This window comes from Musa acuminata, chromosome BXJ3-7 (genome assembly GCF_036884655.1).
Source record: "Musa acuminata AAA Group cultivar baxijiao chromosome BXJ3-7, Cavendish_Baxijiao_AAA, whole genome shotgun sequence".
Lineage (NCBI taxonomy): Eukaryota > Viridiplantae > Streptophyta > Magnoliopsida > Zingiberales > Musaceae > Musa > Musa acuminata.
Genome location: NC_088355.1, coordinates 26,813,970 through 26,839,429, shown reverse-complemented (window position 1 = coordinate 26,839,429; position 25,460 = coordinate 26,813,970). Strand labels below are relative to the sequence as shown.

The 25,460-nt window shown below is 40.1% G+C and overlaps 1 protein-coding gene across 1 annotated transcript; it reads left to right on the top strand.

The window, feature by feature from the left end:
- Positions 1–13,674: 13,674 nt before the first annotated feature.
- Positions 13,675–16,810, top strand: LOC135643791 (CBL-interacting protein kinase 1-like). The gene is made up of 13 exons (XM_065161147.1): positions 13,675–13,923; positions 14,004–14,066; positions 14,551–14,622; positions 14,760–14,867; positions 14,958–15,038; positions 15,127–15,180; positions 15,274–15,399; positions 15,483–15,710; positions 15,818–15,922; positions 16,010–16,126; positions 16,230–16,301; positions 16,395–16,469; positions 16,596–16,810. The coding sequence occupies exons 1-13, from the start codon at positions 13,744–13,746 to the stop codon at positions 16,731–16,733; spliced, it is 1,419 nt and encodes a 472-aa protein (XP_065017219.1). The 5' UTR covers positions 13,675–13,743; the 3' UTR covers positions 16,734–16,810.
- The last annotated feature ends 8,650 nt before the right edge of the window (positions 16,811–25,460 follow it).

Sequence of the window (25,460 nt, the reverse complement as noted above, 5' to 3'; positions counted from 1 at the left end):
TAAGATTAAAGATAAACTGTAATACAAGAAATATCATATAAAAAAATATATTTTTAACATATTTAACTCTACAATAAAAACCTTAATCATGGGTCAAAGAATATTATGAAAACTTTAACTAATTACTTTAATATAAAAAGTTTGACATTTAAAGAATTGATACATATTTTTCAAACTATAAAACTTTCAATATTTAAAGAATCAAAATAAAAGCTAAAACTTTTAAATTTAATAAAGGTAGGGAAACGAGAGAAATCCCTCTCTTTAAATAGGAGGAGGTGAGTCTCTATTAAGGGAAATTCATTTTAATTTTCGTATTTATTTAATATAAATTATTTTCATTTAATATACTAATAAATATGATATCATTATATTTGGAATACTTAATAGTTATTTTCTTAATTCATATCAACAAAGTAGATTAAGATTTCGTTAAATTATAATAAGAAAGAAAATCAATTCATAACTTAAATATTTGATGTAATTACAAGAGCGAGCGGTGACAAATGATAGGAAGAGAATTCTCTTTAGCCCTATCTACAATAAATGCCTAATAATTTATTATTATTGAGATTAATTACTATTCACATATGACTCCACTCTCCACTTCGACCTTAATTTGAATATCATAAGGATCTAATTGGGCACCCAGTGCGATTATGATCTTCTAATAGGTTGGTTCTTACGAGAGCACTTAAGTCACCTCCTAGGTCGTTTCTAGACTCCTACACATGTAACTGAGGATCAAATTTGGCAGATAGAGATATCATCAGCCATCACCATCAAGCTTTTAACATTAAGTGTTCAACTTCATGTATGTCCTTTTTCATGTTTTACCATAGTATTTTTATACCCAAGAAATCACAAATGGAGCTAAAGAAAGACCACGCAGCAACAATCGAGCAAGGCAGAGCACTAATAAATTTGCACTGAAAGATCAACATCCTGATCTCCATGCTCCACTCTTGAGACATGAGGTGATGGAGTTGCTGTGGTGCATCATTTGTTTCCACGGTAATATCCCACAGTCCGTTTGTTTTATCTTTGCCTTCACCTTCAATAATGTCCCCAACGCTACTGAGAGCCTCAAGTTTGTGATAAAGAAATAGAAAACACAAGCCTCTCTCTCTCTCTCTCTCTCTCTCTCTCTCTCTCTCACAGCCTGAAATATTTTGTTCCCTTCCATTCTTTTATATTCCTTTTTTTCTCAAGAGAGACTAAGAAACTATGGTTTGAGCACCACAAGAAAAGACAAAAAAATATCTTTTGATTTATAGCAAAATCAAATGAAACTTGTGAGGATGATATCCACCCCATTAAGCCAATTATGGGGGGACATGTCAAAAAAACAAGCAACTCGTCTTTCCACACGAAACCCCACACGAATCGAGTTGTTTGGCTTTTTATCCGTGGAAATAATGTGGCTATTGGTGATCCAAGAGAGCATAATGCGTTTGTCTCGGAGGCTTGTGAGCCACCACATTTTGTAGGTTTTCAGCCATGTGAAACATATGATCAGTATCTTATTTTTTGCTACCTACCTGATTGATGATGCATTGTCTCGGGCGAATGTATAAATATTCGCACATATCTAATCATGTGCATAGAAAAACGTTAATCGGATTGCATTTATGTTTGCTTCTAATAATTTTGTTCTGAGGAAAATTACTGTAATTTTAATTTCAATTAATAGATCATTTTTATCCTCATTAAAGAGAATCTTGCAAAGGAAACATACGTAGAAAGAAAGAAAAAAAAATTGTTTTAGAAAACGCAAATATAATGAAATCCTTCTAAAGCATAATTCAAAGATTTATTTAATCGTGAAAACGACCTCCTAATTCGTAAGCATAAAAAAAAAAAAAAATCAAATCGTAATCACAATAATTCTATGATTGCAGAATCGTGCAATCTGATTGGTCCCCACCAGCTTATTCGTGGACCCCACCCCATTCAATGGCCGAAACGACGTCGGAGTGGACGCATCTGGCCCTTGATTGGTCCATCGATTGTGTGGCCCCACAAATTAATTGACTATTACAGGACAGGAAGGTCGGTTGGGCGATGGGGAAGGAGGAACGAGTCTTTTGGATTCTTCGGAGAGAGCTTCCAAAATGGTCATTAAATCAAATGGAAACCTGGACCATCATAAAAAATATTTCTCAAGTGATGTGATAGGATATTATTCCATATAATAAATCGGATACATTAATTCATATTAGTCTAAAATGATTTGATGATAATTTAAACAATACGTTATACTTTAATATACTTTAGCCTTGTGGATAGTCGATCACCCAAATCAAGATTTTTAGCATTATATTATTGGACAAGTTTCGATCCGTATTTATTGTTAGGATCGAGAGCACTAAGAGGGGGGGGGTGAATTAGTGCAGCGGAAATCTTACAGCAATTTAAAAATGAAAGCTGCGTTCATCCGATAAAAAACGATTTCGATATAAAAGCAGAATCACAGTGCAGTTTGCGTCTAAGCGCAGTTTGCATCTAAGCGCAGTTTGCCTCTAAACACAGTTTGCGTCTAAGCGCAGTTTGCGTCTAAGCGCAGTTTGCATCTAAACGCAGTTTTACGTCTAAACGCAGTTTTGCGTCTAAACGCAGTTTTACGTCTAAACGCAGTTTTACGTCTAAACGCAGTTTTACGTCTAAACGTAGTTTTACATCTAAACGCAGTTTTACGTCTAAACGCAGTTTTACGTCTAAACGCAGTTTTGCGTTTAAACGCAATTTTACGTCTAAACGTAATTTTACGTCTAAATGTAGTTTTGCGTCTAAAAGCAGTTTTGAACCTTGAAAAGCGTTTTACGTAGAAAGAAATTTGCAGTTACAAATGGAATCCGAATGTAAGCATAAGCTGCAATGTGAAGATCGTACGAAAACACGATTTACGTTTGAATGCAGATTCTGAAAGATCAGAGCTTAGAAACTTGTTCGTAAAGGCGCAGAGGGCAGTAGCAATGTAGGAGGTTTGCAGTAATGATAAAGTGCTCAAAGTAAAAGCAAACCAGAGATTTAGAGTGGTTCGGTCAGTCTTGACCTACTCCACTTTTGGCTTCCTCCTCCGACGAGGTCACCGACGTCAACTAGCTGCCTTCCTTCAATGGGCGAAGGCTAACTGCCCTTTTACAGTTTCTCTCCTTTTGACAGGCTCAGGAGACAACCTTTACAGATCCTTTCTCTCCTCTCTTTACAACTCAAGACTTGAAGAACAGAAGGAGGAGACCTTTAGGATTTTACACAAATTTGAGCTCTTAGAATCACTGAAAAGATCAAGAATTCGGTGTGGATCTATATCTTTTCAGTGCTGAATGGGTGGGGTATTTATAGGCCCCAACCCAGTTCAAATTTGGAGCTCAAAACGATCAAATCGATCAAATCCCAGAATTCTGGGATCAGGCGGTTGCACCTCTTGACTGGAGAGGTGGCACCGCCTGGCAGAGCTCGACGACTGAGCTCAGGCGATTGCACCTCTCTGCCAGAGCTCGAAGACTGAGCTCGATGGTTGCATCACCTGGCAGAGCTCGAAGACTGAGCTCGGTGGTTGCACCGCCTGGCAGAGCTCGAAGTCTGAGCTCGGTGGTTGCATCACCTGGCAGAGCTCGAAACTGAGCTCAGGCTGATGCACCTCTCTGCCAGAGCTCGAAGACTGAGCTCGGTGGTTGCATCACCTGGCAGAGCTCGAGACTGAGCTCAGGCTGATGCACCTCTCTGCCAGAGCTCGAAGACTGAGCTCGGTGGTTGCACCGCCTGGCAGAGCTCGAAACTTGAGCTCTGGCGGTGCTACCTCTTGACAGAGGAGGTTGCACCGCCCAGTCTAGCTCGAAGACTGAGCTCTGGGCGGTTGCACCTCTTGGCTGGGGCGGTTGCACCGCCCAGCCTTGCAGCCCTGGCGGTTGCACCTCCTGGCTGGGGCGGTTGCACCGCCTGGTGCAATCAGGGTCCGAATGGTTCGCTCCATTCGGCCCAATTTGAATCTTTTCAGGGGCCCAATTGCCCCAAGATTAAGCTAATGGGATCACCTCCCATTTTCAAGCTTAATCATCGTGCTAACTACGATTAACTCTAAGACAACTTCTGCAGCTTTGCTCCGATCCGTCAATCGCTTCTTCCGGCGAGTTTCCGGCGAACTTCCGTCGATCATCCGATGAACCCTCGGTGATCCTTCTGCGGACATCCGGCATACTCCTGGACTTTGCGACGATCCACTTGGCGAGTTCCGACGAGCTTCGCTTGGCAAGCTTCTGGACTTCTCGGATCTGTTCTCGCTGAACCTCCGACGACCGTCCGAACTTCCGTCGAACTCTCGAACTCCCAACGTGATCATGATCTTGACTCCGGCGCAACACCTGCTGCTTGTCTTACTCTCATCGTAGTTAATCCTGCACACCAAAACAAAACTTCAATCGAGACAATTAATCCTAAGCAATTAACCAAGTTGTCCGACATGTCATTGGTCCCTCGACGCTTCGTCCGATTCTTCGGCGCATCGTCCTCTCCTGCAGCCTATTGCCCAATCGGCCAGTTGACTCCGCAACTCCGATATCCTTGGCACAATACCCGCTCTTCTTGGCCCGATGCCCGAGTTCACGGCCCGAAGCCTTCTGTCGATACGTCGACCGATCCACCGGCCCGACGTCCAATCTTCTGACATGTTCCTTCGGCACAACATGATTTTCCTGCTTTAATTATCTCATCCTGATCGAAGCACCCTGCGCCACTCAAAACGCAGATTAAATCATAAACATATATCAAGTAGTTTCATCATCAAAATACGAGATTCAACATTTATCAGTCCATTTTGATGGGGATATAAATAGGAATAACCTTTGTATATGAACAAATACTAGAAGACCACAATACGTAACGGAATTAAATGGAACCACAATCAAATATAACACCAAGATATACGTGGAAAACTCCTTCAATGTAAAGGATAAAAATTATGGGACAAACTAGAGATAATCTACTATGAGAATAATGAATATACAAATCTCAATCTCTTACCCTAAACCCTAGCAACAATCACAAGAGAATAATTGTGATATAAGAATCACGTCACTGCCTACAATATCTAAAACCTCCCCAAGTAATCACAGCAAGAGTCTACTGTAGATTTAATCTAACATGAGATGAGAACACTGCTAGATGATTGAGAACAACCTCTCTATGTTGTCCTTGTCTTCTTCCCTTTCTTTTTATTCCTTTTCTGCCTTGTTTTCCTCCTTTTCTTTGGAATCTCGTGATTGTTCCCTTCTCTCATGTTGCTGCCCTATTTATGCCTTTTTCTACCTCCAAAACATAGCCACCACACCTCCCCTAATGTTAATTAGGGTTAGGTTAAGAGGGGGTGAGCTGTGGGCTGCCCAAGCCCACTATAGGCTGAATCTGTGGGTTGCTAGCCCAACAACCTCCCCCTTCAACCCATAAGGGAGGTTATCCTATGACTCCTCAATGTAAAGCCACGCCAACTAGTTGTCAGTATATCTCCTGCCTTTCTTTTGGTAAGGTCTTCATTCCATTTGGTAGCAGTACCAAATCATAAGTGTGATTCTTCTAAAGAGCATCAATCTCTTCTTGCATAGCAACTAACCACTTCTCTTTCTGCCCACTTTCAACTGCTTCCTGGTAACTCTCTAGTTCACCTACATCAGTAAGCATCACATACTCATATGTAGAGTATCTTCTATAAGGTTGACGTTGTCTAGAAGATCTTCTCAATTGAGGTTCTACGGGAAGTTGCTCTCCAACTTCTTCTTGCTCAACATATCCTACAGGTATATCAACATTAGGCTCTACACTATCTTCCTACACATCTCCCCCATCACCCTGATATATTGAAGGAATAACTGAGTCACAATCTGCTAATCCTTCTGTAGAAGTATTGGCTGGTGCCTTCTTCTTCAAATCTTCAAAAGTTTAATCCTTAAAGAAGACTATATCTCTGCTCCTAAACACTTTCTGCTTTTCTAGATCCCAAAGCCTGTAACCAAAATGATCATGTGAGTAACCAAGAAAATACATTCTTTAGTCTTATCATCCAGCTTGGACCTCTCATTATTTGGAACATGTGCAAATGCACGATAACCAAAAACTCTCAAATGCTTGTAGGAAACATCTTTCCCTGACCATACATGCTCTACAACATCACCATCTAGGGTTGTACATAGTGATAAGTTGATTACATCAACTACAGTCCTCAAAGCCTCATCCCAAAACGTTTTGGGTAGCTTGGCCTATGAAAGCATACATCTGATCTTTTCCATGATGGTGCGGTTCATCCTCTCTGTAATTGCACTATGCTAAGGTGTACTAGGAACTGTCATCTCATGTTGGATCTCATTTGACCTACAATAGTCATTAAACAATCCTGTATACTCACCACCATTATCTGATCTTATGCATTTCAATTTCCTTTTTGTCTCCCTTTCAACCATGGCATGAAACTCATTGAAGACATTAATCACCTGATCTTTAGTCTTCAAAGCATAGGCCCAAACTTTCCTAGAAAAATCATCTATAAAAGTGACAAAATAAAGTACACCACTTATACTAAGAACATCAATAGATCCATCATGAGTTTTTGTCCTTAAAGGACCACATACATCTGTATAAACACGGTCTAAGACATGCATTTTTCTAGACAAAGCAGAACTAGCAAATGAAACTCTATGTTGTTTACTTGCCAAACAATCAATACAAGGGTTCAGATGTATACCTCTAAGGTCTAGTAATACCTCTCTCTTAGAAAGAGCTTGCAGCCCCTTCTCGCTCATGTGTCCCTATCGCCTATGCCACAACTCCATGCTGAAGTCTTTTTCTGTGGCATTTAACTGCTCACCATAAGCTTTAGCCTGCAACCTATACAAAGTATGACATTTCTTTCCATTAGCTATAACAAGAGAACCCTTACTGAGCTTTCATTGCCCTTTGTGAAATCTACTATCATAGTCTTCATCATCTAGCCTTCCAACTGAAATTAGATTCAGCCTCAAGTTAACTACATGCCTCACATCCTTAAGCACCAACTTACAACCTAGGTTGTGTTAGAATCGAGAGCACTAAGAGGGGGGGGGGGGGTGAATTAGTGCAGCGGAAATCTTACAGCAATTTAAAACCGAAAGGTGCGTTCGTTCAATAAAATCTATTATGATGCAAAAGCCGATTCACAGTTTGTATTTAAGCGCAGTTTGCGTCTAAGCGCAGATTGCGTCTAAGAGCAGTTTACGTCTAAACGCAGTTTGCGTCTAAACGCAGTTTTACGTCTAAACTCTGTTTTACGTCTAAACGCAGTTTTACGTCTAAACGCAGTTTTACGTCTAAACGCAGTTTTACGTCTAAACGCAGTTTTGCGTTTGAACGCAGTTTTACGTCTGAACGCAGTTTTACGTCTAAACGCAGTTTTGCGTCTGAACGCAGTTTTGCGTCTAAACGTGGTTTTACGTCTAAACACAGTTTTGCGTCTAAACGCAGTTTTACGTCTAAACGCAGAAACTGAACTTTGAAAATCTTTTGGTGAATGTGCAGAAAGCAGTTCGCAGTTATGAATGGAATCAAAGCGTAAGCGTAAACTGCGATGTAAAGATCGTACAAAAACACCAATTTACGTCTCAATGCAGATTCGGAAAGATCTGAACTTAGAGAATCGTTCGTAAAAGCGCAGAGGGCAGTAGCTATGTAGGAGGTTTGCGGTAATGATAAAGTGCTCAAAAATAAATGCAAACCAGAGATTTAGAGTGGTTCATTCAATAAAATCTATTATGATGCAAAAGTCGATTCACAGTTTGTATTTAAGCGCAGTTTGCGTCTAAGCGCAGATTGCGTCTAAGAGCAGTTTACGTCTAAACGCAGTTTGCGTCTAAACGCAGTTTTACGTCTAAACTCTGTTTTACGTTTAAACGCAGTTTTACGTCTAAACGCAGTTTTACGTCTAAACGCAGTTTTGCGTTTGAACGCAGTTTTACGTCTGAACGCAGTTTTACGTCTAAACGCAGTTTTGCGTCTGAACACAGTTTTGCGTCTAAACGTGGTTTTACGTCTAAACACAGTTTTGCGTCTAAACGCAGTTTTACGTCTAAACGCAGAAACTGAACTTTGAAAATCTTTTTGTGAATGTGCAGAAAGCAGTTCGCAGTTATGAATGGAATCAAAGCGTAAGCGTAAACTGCGATGTAAAGATCGTACGAAAACACCGATTTACGTCTCAATGCAGATTCGGAAAGATCTGAACTTAGAGAATCATTCGTAAAAGCGCAGAGGGCAGTAGCTATGTAGGAGGTTTGTGGTAATGATAAAGTGCTCAAAAATAAATGCAAACCAGAGATTTAGAGTGGTTCGGTCAGTCTTGACCTACTCCACTTTTGGCTTCCTCCACCGATGAGGTTGCCGACATCAACTAGAGGCCTTCCTTCAATAGGCGAAGGCCAACTGCCCTTTTACAGTTTCTCTCCTTTTGACAGGCTCAGGAGACAACCTTTACAGATCCTTTCTCTCCTCTCTTTACAACTCAAGACTTGAAGAACAGAAAGAGGAGAACTTTTGGACTTTACACAAATTTGAGCTCTTAGAATCACAGAAAAGATCAAGAATTCGTTATGGGTCTGTATCCCTTCAGTGCTGAATGGGTGGGGTATTTATAGGCCCCAACCCAATTCAAATTTGGAGCTCAAAACGATCAAATCCTGGAATTTCGGGATCAGGCGGTTGCACCTCTTGACTGGAGAGGTTGCACCGCTTGGCAGAGCTCGGAGACTGAGCCCAGGCGGTTGCACCTCTCTGTCAGGGAGGTTGCACCGCCTGAGTCTGGCTCGGTGACTGAGCCCCAGGCGGTGCCACCTCTTGACTAAGGCGGTTGCACCTCTCTGCCAGAGCTCGAAGACCGAGCTCAGGCGGTGCTACCTCTCTGTCAGGGAGGTTGCACCGCCCAGTCTAGCTTGAAGACTGAGCTCTGGGCAGTTGCACCTCTTGGCTGGGGCGATTGCACCGCCCAGTCTCGCTGGGAGACTTAGCCTGGGCGGTGCTACCTCCCTGCCTGGGCGGTTGCACCTCTTTCACTATTTCAGCTCACTTGGTTTGGCTCCAAACTTGGTCCAAACTAGTCTGAACTTGGGCTAAATTGGCCCCTACTTGGGTTATAGGATTAACACCTAATCCTAACCCTAATTAACGTGCTAACTATGAATTTAAAGACATTTTCTAAGCTATTACAAAGTCCGCAAGTCAAGACTCCTTCTGGCGAGCTTCCGGCAAACTTCCGGCGGTCTTCCGATGAACTCTCGGAAACCATTCTGCGGACTCCCGGCAAGCCTTTAGACTTCACGATTTGATCTTAACGAGTTCGAACGAGCTTCTTCGGCAAGCTCCGATCTTTCTCGGCGAGCTCCGCGAACTTCCAATGAGCCTTCCAGTGAGCTTCCGAAAAACCCTTCGGCAAGCTCCCAACTCATTCTCGGCTAGTTCCGGTAGCATTCCCGATGAACCTTCGGACTTCCGTCGAACTCTCGAACTCGCAACAAATCCTTCGCGCTTGACTCCGACACTTTGTTTCGCTTTATGTCTTCATCGTTATCATAGTTAATCCTGCACAACAAAACAAAACTTCGATTGAGACAATTAATCCTAAGCAATTAACCAAGTTGTCCGACATGTCATTGGTCCCTCGACGCTTCATCCGATTCTTCGGTGCATCGTCCTCTCCTGCAGCCTATTGCCCAATCGGCCAGTTGACTCCGCAACTCCGATATCCTTGGCACAATACCCGCTCTTCTTGGCTCGATGCCCGATTCCACGGCCCGAACCCTTCTATCGATACGTCGACCGATCCACCGGCCCGACGTCCAATCTTCTGACATGTTCCTTCGGCACAACATGATTTTCCTGCTTTAATTGTCTCATCCTGATCGAAGCATCCTGCGTCACTCAAACCGCAGATTAAATCATAAACATATATCAAGTAGTTTCATCATCAAAATACGAGATTCAACAGGTTGGTCTTTAAATGGATATCACCCATGCCTATGATGTCTGTTGTGCCATAGTTGCCCATCTTGACAACACCAAAATTTTCAGACCTGTATGTAGCAAAAAACTCCCTCTGTGGTGTAGCATGATAAGAAGCACCTGTGTCAATCACCCACTCAAGATCCTGACACACACAAGAAAAAATATCATCAGAAGGAGATAAAATCAAATAATCACCACCCTGCATTGTAGTTGTGATATTATCTTTTGACTCTATAGACTCCACTTATTTTCTCTTTTTCTTGCTCTTCTAAGGTTACTTACATTGGTTCTTGTAATGTCCTTTCTCCCCACAATTATAGCAAATAATATATTTTCTTGATCTTGACTTGCTTCTACCCATGCGTGAACTGCTTCTAGACTTTGACCTTCCTATGTTCTCTGAGATAAGTGCTTGTAAATCATTCTGAGATGTTGTCGAACTCTTTCTTCTCAACTCCTCATTCAACAAACTGCTTGTTACTTAACTCATAATGACAACACCATCTGACGTAGAATTACTAAGGGAAACTACTAGTGTCTCCCAGCTTTCTAGTAATGAATTGAGAAGTAACAATGCATGCAACTCATCATCAAGAGACATTTTCATAGATGATAACTGGTTAGTAATACTTTGCATTTTATTCAAATGTTCAGCAATAGAAGCACCCTCTCTATATTTTAGGTTCACAAGTTTTCTGATCAAAAAAACTTTGTTGCTAGTTGTTTTTCTTTCATAGAGACTTTCCAACTTTTTCTAAAGAGAATATACAGAAATTTCAGTAGAAACATGGTGAAAGACACTATCATCAAGCCATTGTCGAATAAATCCAATTGTTTTTTGATCTAACCTCTTCCACTCATCATCTGTTATAGTTATGAGTTTTACATTATCCCCTACAAAGGTCCATACAAATCTTTACAATACAAGAGATCTTTCATTCTTGGTTTCCATATCATCCAATTGTTTCCATTTAAATTAATCATGTAAGAAACATTACTGGCCTCCATGTTCAAATACAAAATTTAAATCACCAAAACCCCTTTGCTCTGATACCAGTTGATGGGGATATAAACAGGAATAACCTTTGTATATGAACAAATACTAGAAGAACATAATACGCAGCGGAATTAAATTGAACCACAATCAAATAGAACACCAAGATATACGTGGAAAACTCCTTCAATGTGAAGGGTAAAAACCACGGGATAAACTAGAGATAATCCACTATGAGAATAATGAATATACAAATCTCAATCTCTTGCCCTAAACCCTAGCAACAATCACAAGAGAATAACTGGGATACAAGGATCACGTCACTGCTTACAATATCTAAAACCTCCCCAAGTAATCACAGCAAGAGTCTACTGTAGATTTGATCTAACTTAAGATGAGAACATTACTAGATGATTGAGAACAACCTCTCTGCGTTGTCCTTGCCTTCTTCCCTTTCTTTCTCTTCCTTTTCTGCCTTGTTTTCCTCTTTTTCTTTGGAATCCCGTGGTTGTTCCCTTCTCCCACGTTGTTGCCCTATTTATGCCTTTTTCTGTCTCCAAAACGCAGCCACCACACCTCCTAATGTTAATTAGGGTTAGGTTAAGAGGAGGTGAGCTATGGGCTGCCCAAGCCAACTATGAGCTGAATATGTGAGCTGCTAGCCCAACACATTTTATGTTTATTTAATATTTATGCAATCTCCTTCTATCTAATTGGCTTATTTCATGTCCGAAATGTAATCTAGTTTGTAAGTGTAATAGATTGATCCATTTCCACAATATCTAGAATAGTCTGAGCCACTAACTCCCTTTTTCAAAGGGCTGATCTACTTTATTTTTTATATTAATTTATAATATTTTTAGTAAAACTATGAAAATATTATAATACTATATATATATCAAGGTCTGTCGTACCGTACTGTACCGGCGTTTCGACCCGGGCTCGGTACCGGTACGGTACAGTATACCGCTCGGTACACCCAGGTGTACCGAGCACTGTAGCACTGCTACATTGCTACAGTGCTCGGTACGGTACAGGACGGTCCGCGTACCGCTGCCCTGTCGGATCGGTACGTACCGCTGCCCTGTCGGATCGGTACGTACCGCTGCTCTGTCGGATCGGTACGTACCGCCCGTACCGGGCGGTACGGTCCGGTACGACAGACCTTGATATATATATATATATATATATATATATATATATATATATATATATATATATATATAGTATTGTTAAAAATACTATAACATGATGTAAAAACACTATAGCTGGACCGATTTACCGAACCGATTTGTAGGAAGGTGGAGGAAAAGGTGGAGGAAAAAGTGGGAGATGATTGAGTGTAAGATCACTAGTATTCCATGTATTAGGTAAAAATAAAATCACGTTAGAAAATTCTGAATATGGGAGATTGTTTCTGGGGAAAAATTCAACAAAAAGAATTTTTTTTCATAAATTCATCCTTTTTTCTTTTATATGTATTTTATATTATAATATTTTTTATTATCACATATGATGTTTTGGCTTGTTTGGCTGAAGTTAATCTGCATTATTTAAGATCGTACGACTCGATACATTTTTTATTTTCGTACATCTATCACTAGTAAAATCATATTAAATTATAGATTACCATCAATTCAACCAAAAGTAGAAGTGGATAATGAGAAAGGACTCATTCATAATAAAAAGTCATCCCGCGTATGTTTTTTCTTTTGTTGTTGGTCAAATAGAAGATCACTTCATGAAATCATTCATTCACTGTACATGTAACGGATTTGGGCAAACATGCATGCTTTGCACACGCATTAGATAAAATACCGAGGTATTTTAGTGAATATTTATTTATTGGGGTAGGAGAATGTGAACCTTGTGGGTGGATACGTTACAATATGAGAGAGAGAGAGAGAGAGAGAGAGAACACAACATGAGTACATTACCTTCCTTGCTTTTGCATCTTTAGGCATCAAGGTGGGGTATTATAGGTTGGACATGGTATGCATACAAATCAACATGATTTTTGTCTATTACTAGTAAGGTCAAAGTCAAAATTCGCCTTACAGTAAAAATGAACTTATATTACGTTTTGATTAGGCTAAGCTTTCGCCAATCGACAAATCTTCCAAGATTTAGCACCATAATTTCTTTCATTAATTGATTCTTTTTTACTTTCAGTTCAATATATAGATGAATCAACATCCAAATCTATTACAATCTACCTAAACTTTTGGAGGTAGTGGTTCTTATTATCCTATCTTTCAAAGCACATCAAAAGAAATTATCAATGTTCTTACGTCTATAAATTTTTATCATTCATATATATATATATATATATATATATATATATATATATATATATATATATATATATATATATATATATATATATTCAAATTTTTTACTCGTTCCGTTCAAAGTTTTATTATATGGACACGTACTCTTCCGAGTTAAATATACATATGAACGCTGGATTGAGACCACAAGGAGATGAGGTGACGTTGACTGTCCACGGACATCACGTTTGTTGACCGCATTCAAAGAAACTACGTTACATCCCCTCACCAGCGCACCACGAGACGCGGCATACTATCACGTGGCACGCAGCAGTTGCTTTGATTGGTGAGAGATGCAGCAGCCGTCTATAAAGGGCCCTCCCGCTCCTCCTCCCTCTATTCCGTCCCCCACCGCATAGGAAAGCAGAAGAGGAAGAGAAGGCGTGAAGATATATATTATACATGGTGAAGGAAGGAGGAGGGGAGGGATTGCGAGTGCTGGGGAAGTACGTGCTGGGGCGGACGCTTGGCGAGGGCAACTTCGGCAAGGTGAAGTACGCTAAGCACGTCGAAACCGGGCAGGCCTTCGCCGTCAAGATCCTCGACCGCAGCCGCGTGCAGTCCCTCAACTTCAGCGATCAGGTAAGCTCGTGTGTTGTTGTCGTCCTCTTTCTGAGGAGGAGGAAGAGGAGGAGGAGCTGACTGTTCTGCGTTGCTGTCAGATTAAGAGGGAGATCGGCACGTTGAAGCTGCTGAAGCATCCGAGTGTAGTCAGGTTACACGAGGTCTGATCTCCATCTTCCTCCCTTTCCTCTATGATTCAGGAGAACCATCATCAGGATTCCACTTAGGAACATTTAGGAAATGGAGATTCCACTTCCACCTGTTGTCTTCGTCCTCTAATTATATCCTGCTGGGTGGGTGAACCGGTGAACCGGACTAGCCGCCGTGTGGCCCATTTGGGACAGGCCCACAGGTCACGTAGTATAATTCATTGGTGTCAGAATTGCAACTATATTGCATGCGTGTCTCAGCAACACATTCAGCATCATGCCTTTCTACGATTGATGCATCCATTTTTCTTAAAAGAAAAAGGAAGCATCATATCATGCATGTGATTCTTTGAACCACGACAGTACCTACAGACCTTGAATGAGATGTCATTCGTCACTTTTACTTGCTGTCTTAACTAATTGATGGACATATCACCAATTGGTTCTTTTGTTATTGTACTTGTTTTTTCTTATACACAACCTCTTTTTAATGCAGGTGTCAGCAAGCAAAACTAAGATTTACATGGTGCTTGAATACGTAAATGGTGGCGAATTGTTCGACAAAATTGTAAGAATTCTGGCCCCTATTAACTGTTTGGTAGTTTACTGCTTCATGTTGGATATATTGTCTCTATTATTCTATCAGTTCTTGAGTGAATCAGTTGTTGATTCATCATTCTTATACTGGCATGATCGATTACAAAGGCACTGAAGGGAAGGCTCTCAGAACGCGAGGGTCGGAAGCTTTTCCAGCAGCTGATTGATGCTGTAAGCTACTGTCATGACAAGGGAGTCTACCACAGAGATTTGAAGGTAATCAGTGTAGATTTGCTTGAGCACTTAAACGGCTTGTTCTTCTCTGTGTGCTTTATGTATGACACCTTTTCTCTTCACATGATGCAGCCAGAAAATGTTCTTGTGCATGAAAAGGGCAACATAAAGGTTTCAGATTTCGGCCTCAGCGCCTTACCACAACATGTTGGGGTATGTTCTTCTTGTTCTTGTTTGCGTTGGCCAAAACCAAAATGACGAGAGCTCATGTTTCAACTTCCTTCCTGCCTTATTGTCTCAGAATGATGGGTTGCTGCATACAACCTGTGGAAGCCCCAACTATGTTGCACCTGAGGTAACACACCCTGATTTAAAGGATGAACATTTTGGATACTTGTGCTTCATAAACATTTCATTTGACAATTTCTTTTTATGAAATTATTTCTAGGTTCTTAAAAATAGAGGATATGATGGTGCGAGATCAGACATATGGTCTTGTGGTGTCATCCTATATGTGATTCTTACAGGGTCTCTTCCATTTGATGACAGAAACCTTGCTGTGCTTTGTCAGAAGGTATGTAGTGGATTGGTGGATGATTTATGTTTTGTGAGGAGAAGATGACGGAAAATAATGGCAATGTTTCTCCATTTGTTCAGATCTTTAGGGGGGACACAAAGATCCCTAGGTGGCTCTCCCCTGATGCTCAAGACCTGTTGAGAAGAATGCTTGATCCAAATCCCATCACAAGGATAGATGTAGCTGGGATCAAAGCACATGACTGGTTCAAGCAAGACTACACCCCAGTCATCCCCATTGATGATGATGATGATGATGATGATGATGATGATTTAGTTCCATATAGTGAACCATCTTCCACTAAAATGGTAAGCAATGAATGAATTTTCTGATACTACATGGAAGTACTAGTTTGATCCTTCATGCCACTTTTGAGGGCTGTGATACTGACTTAATTCCCCTTATGTTTTGCAAGCATAATGAGTCAGATGAAAAGGGAACTACTCCAACCCAAATCAATGCATTTCAACTCATTGGCATGTCTTCCTCTCTTGATCTCTCTGGTTTTTTTGAGAAAGAGGTAACTTGTTGTCTGCTGATTACTGAATTGACTAACGTATAAGAAAGTAGACCCGACAAAAACGCCTCTGCTGACTGACTTTTGTAGGATGTCTCAGAGAGGAAAATAAGGTTCACATCCAATCATTCACCCAAACACCTGTTTGAGAAGATTGAGCATATTGTTACTGAAATGGGGTTTCAAATCCATAGAGGACATGGCAAAGTAAGTGCTTGGTACTTCGTCTGATAATTCCATCTGAGGCCAGTCCAATAATAAAAGCATTCAGAAATTACAACTAGTTGTTTCTAAATCCATTCTTTGGCAGCTGAAATTTAGCCACCAAATCAAGAGTTCGAAGTTCCCAAGGATCTCTTCATCACTCTCAGTTGCTGCAGAGGTAAATCTTGATCATCTTCTTGCTCACACTTCCACTTACACAGTATCCTATTAATCCTCTGTTGATCCCAATTCTCTACAATGGTGATATCAGGTGTTTGAGCTCAGTCCATCTCTGTATATTGTGGAGCTAAGAAAATCTCATGGAGATTCTTCATTATATAGACAGGTATGAAGTTGAACTCGTCATTACAAGCTTAGAAGCTGCAGCTCAAAGAAACCTCCGGTTTGTAGCTGATGAAGTAGCTTCACAGTTCTAAACCAAGCAATTTGATTCTTCCTCTGGTGATTGCAGTTGTGCACGAGGCTGTCAGGAGATTTGGGTGTCTGCAAGAGCCAACAACACATCTGCAAGGCGCTGTCGATGCCGGAACTCAATAATATTTTGGAGGAGATATTATTGAGGACAGAGAGCAAGGAAACGATAAAATAGAATATTGTGATGCAATTAAAAGATAATACTTTTAATTAAAAAAATTAATATAGTATTATTTATAAGATATTCTTAAATGCATACTCTCATTTGCTCATGAACTATGATTCTATTTATAAGACCTAATAATAATTACATCTCATCATATCACTCAAAGTTTAATGTAGGCACTAATTCCATAACTTTTAGATCATGGATCATTATTTAGAATATGTTTATAAGAACATGATAATTATCTAGATAATTACTATGAATCAAAATAGATATTCTGATGCAAATATGATTTATGCCATGTGGGTTGTGTGTTGTCAATAATAATTCTGAACAGATATAACTACTATGAATTAATTATATAGTATAATCATTTCGTAATTTATGAAAAAAAAATGTCTCTTTTTAGCTCTAGCAAATCTTCCTAAGGGGGTTTTACTAATATTTGGAAGAACGAAAAGTAATTGAGAGTACGTGATGTCAACCTTGATGTTGAAGAATGAAGACGTGGGAGTCTCCTACGTTTTCTCCTGATAAATGCAGCAGCTCAAGGTGGAGTTCGTTGAAGGCCTTCGCGACAAAAAACAAGTAGTTCAGCCTCTTATGTCGAGTGAGCTTGACCAAAGTTCAGCTCATCGTCCACGATGTGGACGTCCACGTATGTGCCTTTGGTTCTCCTTTGGAGCCACGAGTTTCGTAGCGTTCCCTTGGAGGGACGGTCAACACCCGCCATGAGAATTATTAGGAAGGAGCTCTTCATCTCCAAAGCTGCTTGGTCTCCGGCCTACAGCAGTTATGTTTCACCCTCTCCCTTCTACGCCGCTTCTTTCCTGACCAGTATCTTGAGCTCTCAAACTGTCCTCGGCAGGTCTTTGATGTACTCTAAACTATTGGCAACTAAAGGGTTTATGAGTTATATATACATATATATATATATATATATATTGTTAGGAACGAGAGGGGGGATGAATTAGTGCAATGGATAAAAATACGTCCGTTTGAAAATCTTGTTAGGATAAAAACCGATTTTGACAAAGTGAGTTTAACTTGAAAGCGAATGGAAGAATGTAATGTGAAAGTTAAGCAAGTAAGACAGTTTACAATAAATGTAAATAGCAAAGCATAAATGCAAACTAGATTTTATAGTGGTCTGACCTACATCCACTTCGTCGATTCCTCTTTCGTCAAGGCCACCGGCTTCCATTAACGATCTTCTTTCAATGGGTAAAAATCAACTACCCTTATAACTCGATTCTCCTTTTAATAAGTTCAAGAAAAAACCTTTACAACCCGCCTTCACTCCTCTCTTAAGTAAACTAACACTGTACAGTTTGAGGAGTTCACACAAGATTATAACAACGTTTTCTTTTCTTTTTGCTCTCAGTTGTGTGTATATTAACTAGGGATGAGAGAGGTATTTATAGGCCTCAAGTTGATTTAAACTTAGAGCCTAAAAAGGTCTTATCCCAAGTTTCCCGGATCCTAGCGGTACCATCGCCTGCAGCACTGATACTGGGTAGTACCATCGCCTAGAAGACTATGTCTGGGCAGTACCACCGCTCATACTAGCGGTACCACTGTCTAGACTAGTGGTACTACCACTTGACAGTCTTAGAGACTGAGTTTGGGGGGTATCACTTCCTGACACAATCTCGGAGACTGTGTCACGATAGTTTCACCTGTTGGGTCACTATTTGGGCTTTTTCACTTGACCCAACACAGCCTAAACTTAGGCCCAATTGATCTCTAATTGAGTTGCCAAAATTTCAACCCAATTATGTGCTAACTAAGAATTTCAAAGTGTACACTAAGCTAAATAAGTCCAGTAAGTCTAGGTTTATTCTGGTGAGCTTCCGACGATCTTCCGGCGAACTTCCGACGATCTCTCGATAATGTTCCAATGGACTTCCAACAAGCTCATGGACTTCACGATGATCTTCTTGGCGAGTTCCGACGAGCTTCTTTGGCAATCTCCTAGACTTCTCGGTCAATTCCAATAGAACTTCTGATGAATGTTTGGACTTCCGACGAACTCTCGAACTCCCAATGAAATCTGGTTCTTGACTCCGGGACTTCATTTTGCTTAATACCTTAATCGCTATCATAGTTAATCCTACACACTTAAAACCTACTTTGATCTAGATAATTATTACAAAGCTTGAATCAAATGTTGTCTAGCATGTCATTGGTTTATCGACGCTTCGTCCGATTCTTCGACGTATCATCCTCTCTTGTGGCCTATTGCCTAATCGGCTAATTGACCTCCGTAACTCTAATTTCCTTACTGTAATTTTTGCTCTTCTTGGCCCGATGCCCGAACCCATGGCTCGAAGCCTTCTATCGATACTTCGACCGACCCTTCGGTGCGACGTCCAATCTTCTAATATATTCCACTCCGGCCCAACATGATTCTTCTTGCTTTTAATTGTCTCTCCTTCATCGTAGCTTCCTATGTCAGTCAAAACATAGATAAGATAAACACTATCAATTGGTTTCATCATTAAAATTCGATATTCAATATTTTTATATTTTGATACGTTGCATGATTTTTTAAATTTAAATGTTCTATCAATATGGCATATTAATAGAGGTAGTTAAGGTTAACTCCGTCACAGTTGGTTATCATCATAAAAAAAAAGGAGGGATTATTGAATCTCGGATTTTGATGATAAAACTAATTAATAATGTTATAATCTAATCTGTGTTTTGAGTGACATAGGACTAGCTTCGATCAGGAGAGGTAAATTGATTAAAGCAAGAGGAATCAGATGTTGGGCCAGAGTTGAATATGTCAGAAGATTGGACGTCGGGCCGGAGGATTGATCTACGTGACAGTAGAAGGCTTCATGCCATGAATACGGGCATCGGGCTGATTGAACATTACGCCAAAAAGATCGAAAGTTACGGGTGTCAACATGCCGATTGGGCAATATGCTGAAGGAGAGGATAATGCGCCGAAGGATCGTATAAAGCATCGGAAGAACCAATGACATGCTGGACAACAAATGATTCGTGCTTTGTAATAATTTATCTAGATCGAGTTAGTTTAGATCATAATTAGGTTGGTTTAGAATATAATTAAGTCAACTCAATTAGGGGCCAACTAGGCCCAAAGTGGGGTTGTTTTGGGCTAAGAGAAAGGCTCATTCAATGACCCAAAAGTTTAGTCAGGCAGTGGTACTGTCGGTCCAGGCGGTGGCACCACTAGTGGCTCAATCTCTGAGATATAATCTCCAAGACTCTGTCTTGCGGTAGTATTGCCAGACTAGGTGATGGTACCATTAGTTTAGGTGGTGGTACCACTAGATTGAGTGGTGGTATCGCCCAGTGTCAATGTTGTAGGTAGTGGTACCACTAGGACTCGGGAAACCTGGGATGAGACCTTTTTTGGATCCAATTTTGAAGTCATTTGGAGTCTATAAATATCCCAATTATTCCTATATAGAGTAGCAAGAATTTGAGCAGAAAGGGGTTGTTATATTGAGTTTAAAAAAGTGCTAAGTGTCCTCCTCTTTAAGTTTCGGGCTTAGTCTAAGAGAGGTGTGAAGCTTATAAGGGTTATCTTCTAAACTCGTTAAAAGGAGAAAATGTTGTAAGAGGATAGTTGGTCTTTGCCCATTGAAGGAAGACCAATAGTGGAAGTCGGTGGCCTTGAGTGAAGAAGAATCAGGAGTGGATATAGGTCATGACAACCGAACCACTATAAAACTCGGTTTGCATTTACTTTAAGCTCTTTACTTTCATTGCAAACAGCTTTACTTACTTATTCACTATGCTTCTGTACACTTTTAAGTTAACATCTTTCCGATATAGTTTTTTATCGAACAAAAGATTTTTAAATCGACATTTTTAACGAAAGCACTAACATAACAGAATGAAAATATTCTTACTTTCTATGGATTTCGATTTATGGAATATTGTTGAAAGTGATTTTGAGAAGTCTTTGAAACCAATTAATGAATGGAATGATTTAGAAAAGAAAACTCTCTTTGAATGCTAAAACGATGAACGCTTTATTTTGTGCTCTTGATAAGAACGAATTTAATCGAGTTTCTATATGCGAAACTACACAAGAGATTTGGCACACATTTGAAGTTACACGCGAAGGCACAAATAGGGTTAAATAGTCAAAAATTAATCTTTTGGTTCATGGATATGAGTCATTTCATATGAAACCAAACGAGACTATGGGAGATATGTACACTCATTTTACGGATGTCATCAATTGTCTAAAAGCACTTGGTAAAAGCTTTTCTAATTTTAAACTTGTTAACAAGATATTAAAATCCCTTCTAAAAAATTGGAATCCTAAAGTAATGGCAATACAAGAAGCAAAATATCTTAATAAGTTACTACTTGAAGAACTTATTAGGTCCTTGATGACCTATGAAATGACGTGTATAGTGTTAGGATCGAGAGCACTAAGAGGGGGGGGGGGGGTGAATTAGTGCAGCGGAAATCTTTCAGCGATTAAAAACGAAAGCTGCGTTTGTTCAATAAAAGAGATTTCGATGTAAAAGCCGATCTTAAGATTAAGCACAGTTTACGCAGTTTACGCAGTTTGCATATAAACGCAGTTTGCGTCTAAACTCAGTTTGCGTCTAAACGCAGTTTGTGTCGAAACGTAGTTTGCTTCTAAACGTAGTTTGCATCTAAACGTAGTTTTACATCTAAACTTAGTTTATGTCTAAACGCAGTTTGCGTCTAAACACAATTTGCGCCTAAAGGCAGTTTGCGTCTAAACTCAGATTGCGTCTAAGCGCAGTTTGAGCAGAAGTATAAAGATAATGTGCTGCTATTGTATAGCTAAAAAAGTAATCTGCAAAAAGCAGATTTACGTCTAAACGCAGATTTACGTCTTAAACGTAGATTTACATCTGAACTTTGAAACTCGTTTGTATACTCGCAGAAGGCAGTATGCAGTTGAAATCAAGACGTAAACGTAAACTGAAATCTGATGATTGTGCGAGGAAAGCCGATTTACGTCTAAATGCAGTTTTACGTCTAAATGTTGAAACTCGTTCGTAAACTTGCAGAAGACAGTTTGCAGTTATAAATAGAATCAAAATGTAAATGTAAACTGCAAAGAAACTCGTTCGTAAAAGCGCAGAAGATAGTTCGCAGTTATAAACAGATTCAAGACGTAAATGTAAGCTGCAATGTAAAGATCGTACGAAAACACCTTTTGACGTCTGAATGCAGATTCGGAAAGATTAGAACTTTGAAACTTGTTCGTAAAAGCGCAGAGAGCAGTAACTATGTAGGAGGTTTGTAGTAATGATAAAGTGCTCAAAATAAACGCAAACCAGAGATTTAGAGTGGTTCGGTCAGTCTTGGCCTACTCCACTTTTGGCTTCCTCCATCGGCGAGGTCACCGACGTCAACTATGGGCCTTTCTTCAATAGGCGAAGGCCAACTGCCCTTTTATAGTTTCTCTCCTTTTGACGGGCTCAGGAGACAACCCTTACAGATCCTTTCTCTCCTCTCTTTACAACTCAAGACTTGAAGAACAGAAAAGAGGAGAACTTTTGGACTTTACACAAATTTGAGCTCTTAGAATCACTGAAAAGATCAAGAATTCGGTGTGGATCTGTATCTCTTCAGTGCTGAATGGGTGGGGTATTTATAGGCCCCAACCCAATTCAAATTTGGAGCTCAAAACGATCAAATCCCGGAATTTCGGGATCAGGCGGTTGCACATCTTGACTGGAGAGGTTGCACCGCCTAGCAGAGCTCGAAGACTGAGCCCAGGCGGTTGCACCTCTCTGTCAGGGGCGGTTGCACCGCCTGAGTCTGGCTCGGAGACTGAGCCCCAGGCGGTGCCACCTCTTGACTGAGGCGGTTGCACCTCTCTACAAGAGCTCGAAGACCGAGCTCAAGCGGTGCCACCTCTCTGTCAAGGAGGTTGCACCGCCCAGTCTAGCTCGAAGACTGAGCTCAGGCGGTGCCACCTCCTGGCTGGGGCGGTTGCACCGCCCAGTCTCGCTGGGAGGCTTAGCCTGGGCCGTGCTACCTCCAACCCTGGCGGTGCCACCTCTTTCACTATTCCAGCTCACTTGGTTTGGCTCCAAACTTGGTCCAAACAAGTCCGAACTTGGGCCTAATTGGCCCCTACTTGGGTTATAGGATTAACACCTAATCCTAACCCTAATTAACGTGCTAACTATGAATTTAAAGACATTTTCTAAGCTATTACAAAGTCCGCAAGTCAAGACTTCTTCTGGCGAGCTTCCGACAAACTTCCGGCGGTCTTCCGATGAACTCTCGGAAACCATTCTGCGGACTCCCGGCAAGCTCCTAGACTTCACGATTTGATCTTAGCGAGTTTCAACGAGCTTCGTCGGCAAGCTCCGATCTTTCTCGGCGAGCTCCGATCTTTCTCGGCGAGCTCCGTGAACTTCCAACGAACCTTCCGGCGAGCTTCCGAAAAACCCTTCGGCAAGCTCCCAACTCATTCTCGGCTAGTTCCGGTAGCATTCCCGACGAACCTTCGAACTTCCGTCGAACTCTCGAACTCGCAACAAATCCTTCATGCTTGACTCCGATACTTTGTTTTGCTTTATGTCTTCATTGTTATCATAGTTAATCCTGCACAACAAAACAAAACTTCGATCGAGACAATTAATCCTAAGCAATTAACCAAGTTGTCCGACATGTCATTGGTCCCTCGACGCTTCGTCCGATTCTTCGGCGCATCGTCCTCTTCTGCAGCCTATTGCCCAATCGGCCAGTTGACTCCGCAACTCCGATATCCTTGGCACAATACCCACTCTTCTTGGCCCGATGCCCGAGTCCACGGCCCGAAGCTTTCTGTCGATACGTCGACCGATCCACCGGCCCGACGTCCAATCTTCTGACATGTTCCTTCGGCACAACATGATTTTCCTGCTTTAATTATCTCATCCTGATCGAAGCATCATGCGTCACTCAAAACGTAAATTAAATCATAAACATATATCAAGTAGTTTCATCATCAAAATACGAGATTCAACAATCTCCCCCTTTTTGATGATGACAACCACTTGATGATGGAGTTAAACTTAACTCCCAGAGTTTAAATAAACTCCCCCTATCAATATGCCATATTGATAGAACCTTGAATTCAAACTGAATTCAAGTCATTGCAATATTCATCATGAATACTTGCAACACGTCAACATGAACATATGCATAAACTTATGCATCACATGTCATGTCATCAACATACTTCTCCCCCTTTGTCATCAACAAAAAGGAGAAGTATCACAATTAATCGTTTGTGTGTGATATTGGTTCAACTCATTGCATGAAAATCATAATATCAAGTTTTATCATCATGCAATCTTGTAGCTAGAAGATTTAGCAAGTGTTACATCATGCTTAGAACATTCATGCTATCAAGTTTTAGATATGCAAGTTTTATAGCATATAAGATAGCACTTTTGGTAATGTTCAAGATAGCAAGTTCTACATCACGCAAGCTAGCAAATTAGAGATGTTCAAGAAGGCAACTCTTGCTTCTTGAAAATTTTGCTCACTTTGCTAAATGCGCAATTTAGCATTTTTGCCTCTTGAGATAGGCAAGATAGCACATTTGCTTCTTTTGAGATAGCAACTTTTTGCTTCTCTTTAGACCAACAAGCTAGCAATTTTTACGATATACAAGTTTCACAATATATAAGCTAGCAAAAATTTCGAAAGCAAATGCAAGATAGCTTTCTTGTGTAAGCTCATGATTCTTGCTTCCTATTGCAATGTGCAAATTGCAAGTTTTGCTTCTTGAGATATTCAAGATAGTGATGTTCAAGAAGACAATTTTTCTTCTTGAAATAAGCAAGTTAGCAATCTTTGCTACTTAAAATAGGCAAGCTAGCAATCAAGTTTTTGCATCTTCTTGACTTGTACAAGCTAGCTATCTCCCCCTTTGTCATTGTAAAAAAGAAAGAGAGAATACAGTTTTGTAGTTCTCTTTTCCTTTTACAACGATTTCAAAATCATGACAAATGATGAATAATCAAGTTATGAATGTCAAGACAATTTTTCATCATGAATATTTTATCATTGCATGCATCATTATCATAAATTGAAGTATTACATGCATGATATCATATCACCATTCATAATTACATTAATGTTTCAATATAATAATTTCTTCTCAAAATGTGTAACTCGGCACTCATAGCATTTTAAATCATGATTTACATTATATGCAATACATCACATCATAATTGGAAAGCACAAGTATTGCATGCATAATTGCACATCATAAATGTTTCATATCATGATGGTATCAATTTTGTCAAATTATATCCTACCATGCATGATCAAAACTTCTCCCCATTTTATCATTGAAAACAAGAAGAAGGTAGGGGGAAGAGCATAAAAGTGTTAAATATTTCAATCATTTCAAGGCATTTACATCATAGATCAAGTCATGATTCGTGATTCATCATAAAGCAAGTTAGTTTTCAATCATCACATAAGGCATTTAAGGAATTTTTGAAACATAGGAGACTGATTAATTTAAGCATACAATGTTTCAATCCAATTCAAGTCATGAATATCAATGCTTTCATATTGTGAGTATCAATTCATGAATACCACAAGATATTATTTGTGACTTCAATTTTGCAAGATCAAGATTATGATTTAGATAAAACTTATTCAAATCAAATCATTAACTTGAAATTCATAATCAAGTCATTAAAATTAATTTCGAGATTCATAAAATATCATGAAATCATTAATCTCGATTAG

Coding starts and splice junctions, on each gene's coding strand:
- LOC135643791 (XM_065161147.1), top strand. CDS start 13,744: ATGGTGAAGGAAGGAGGAGGGGAGGGATTGCGAGTGCTGGGGAAGTAC. Junction 14,067..14,550: donor GTGTAGTCAGGTTACACGAG/GTCTGATCTCCA, acceptor TTTTTAATGCAG/GTGTCAGCAAGCAAAACTAA. Junction 15,400..15,482: donor TTGCTGTGCTTTGTCAGAAG/GTATGTAGTGGA, acceptor CCATTTGTTCAG/ATCTTTAGGGGGGACACAAA.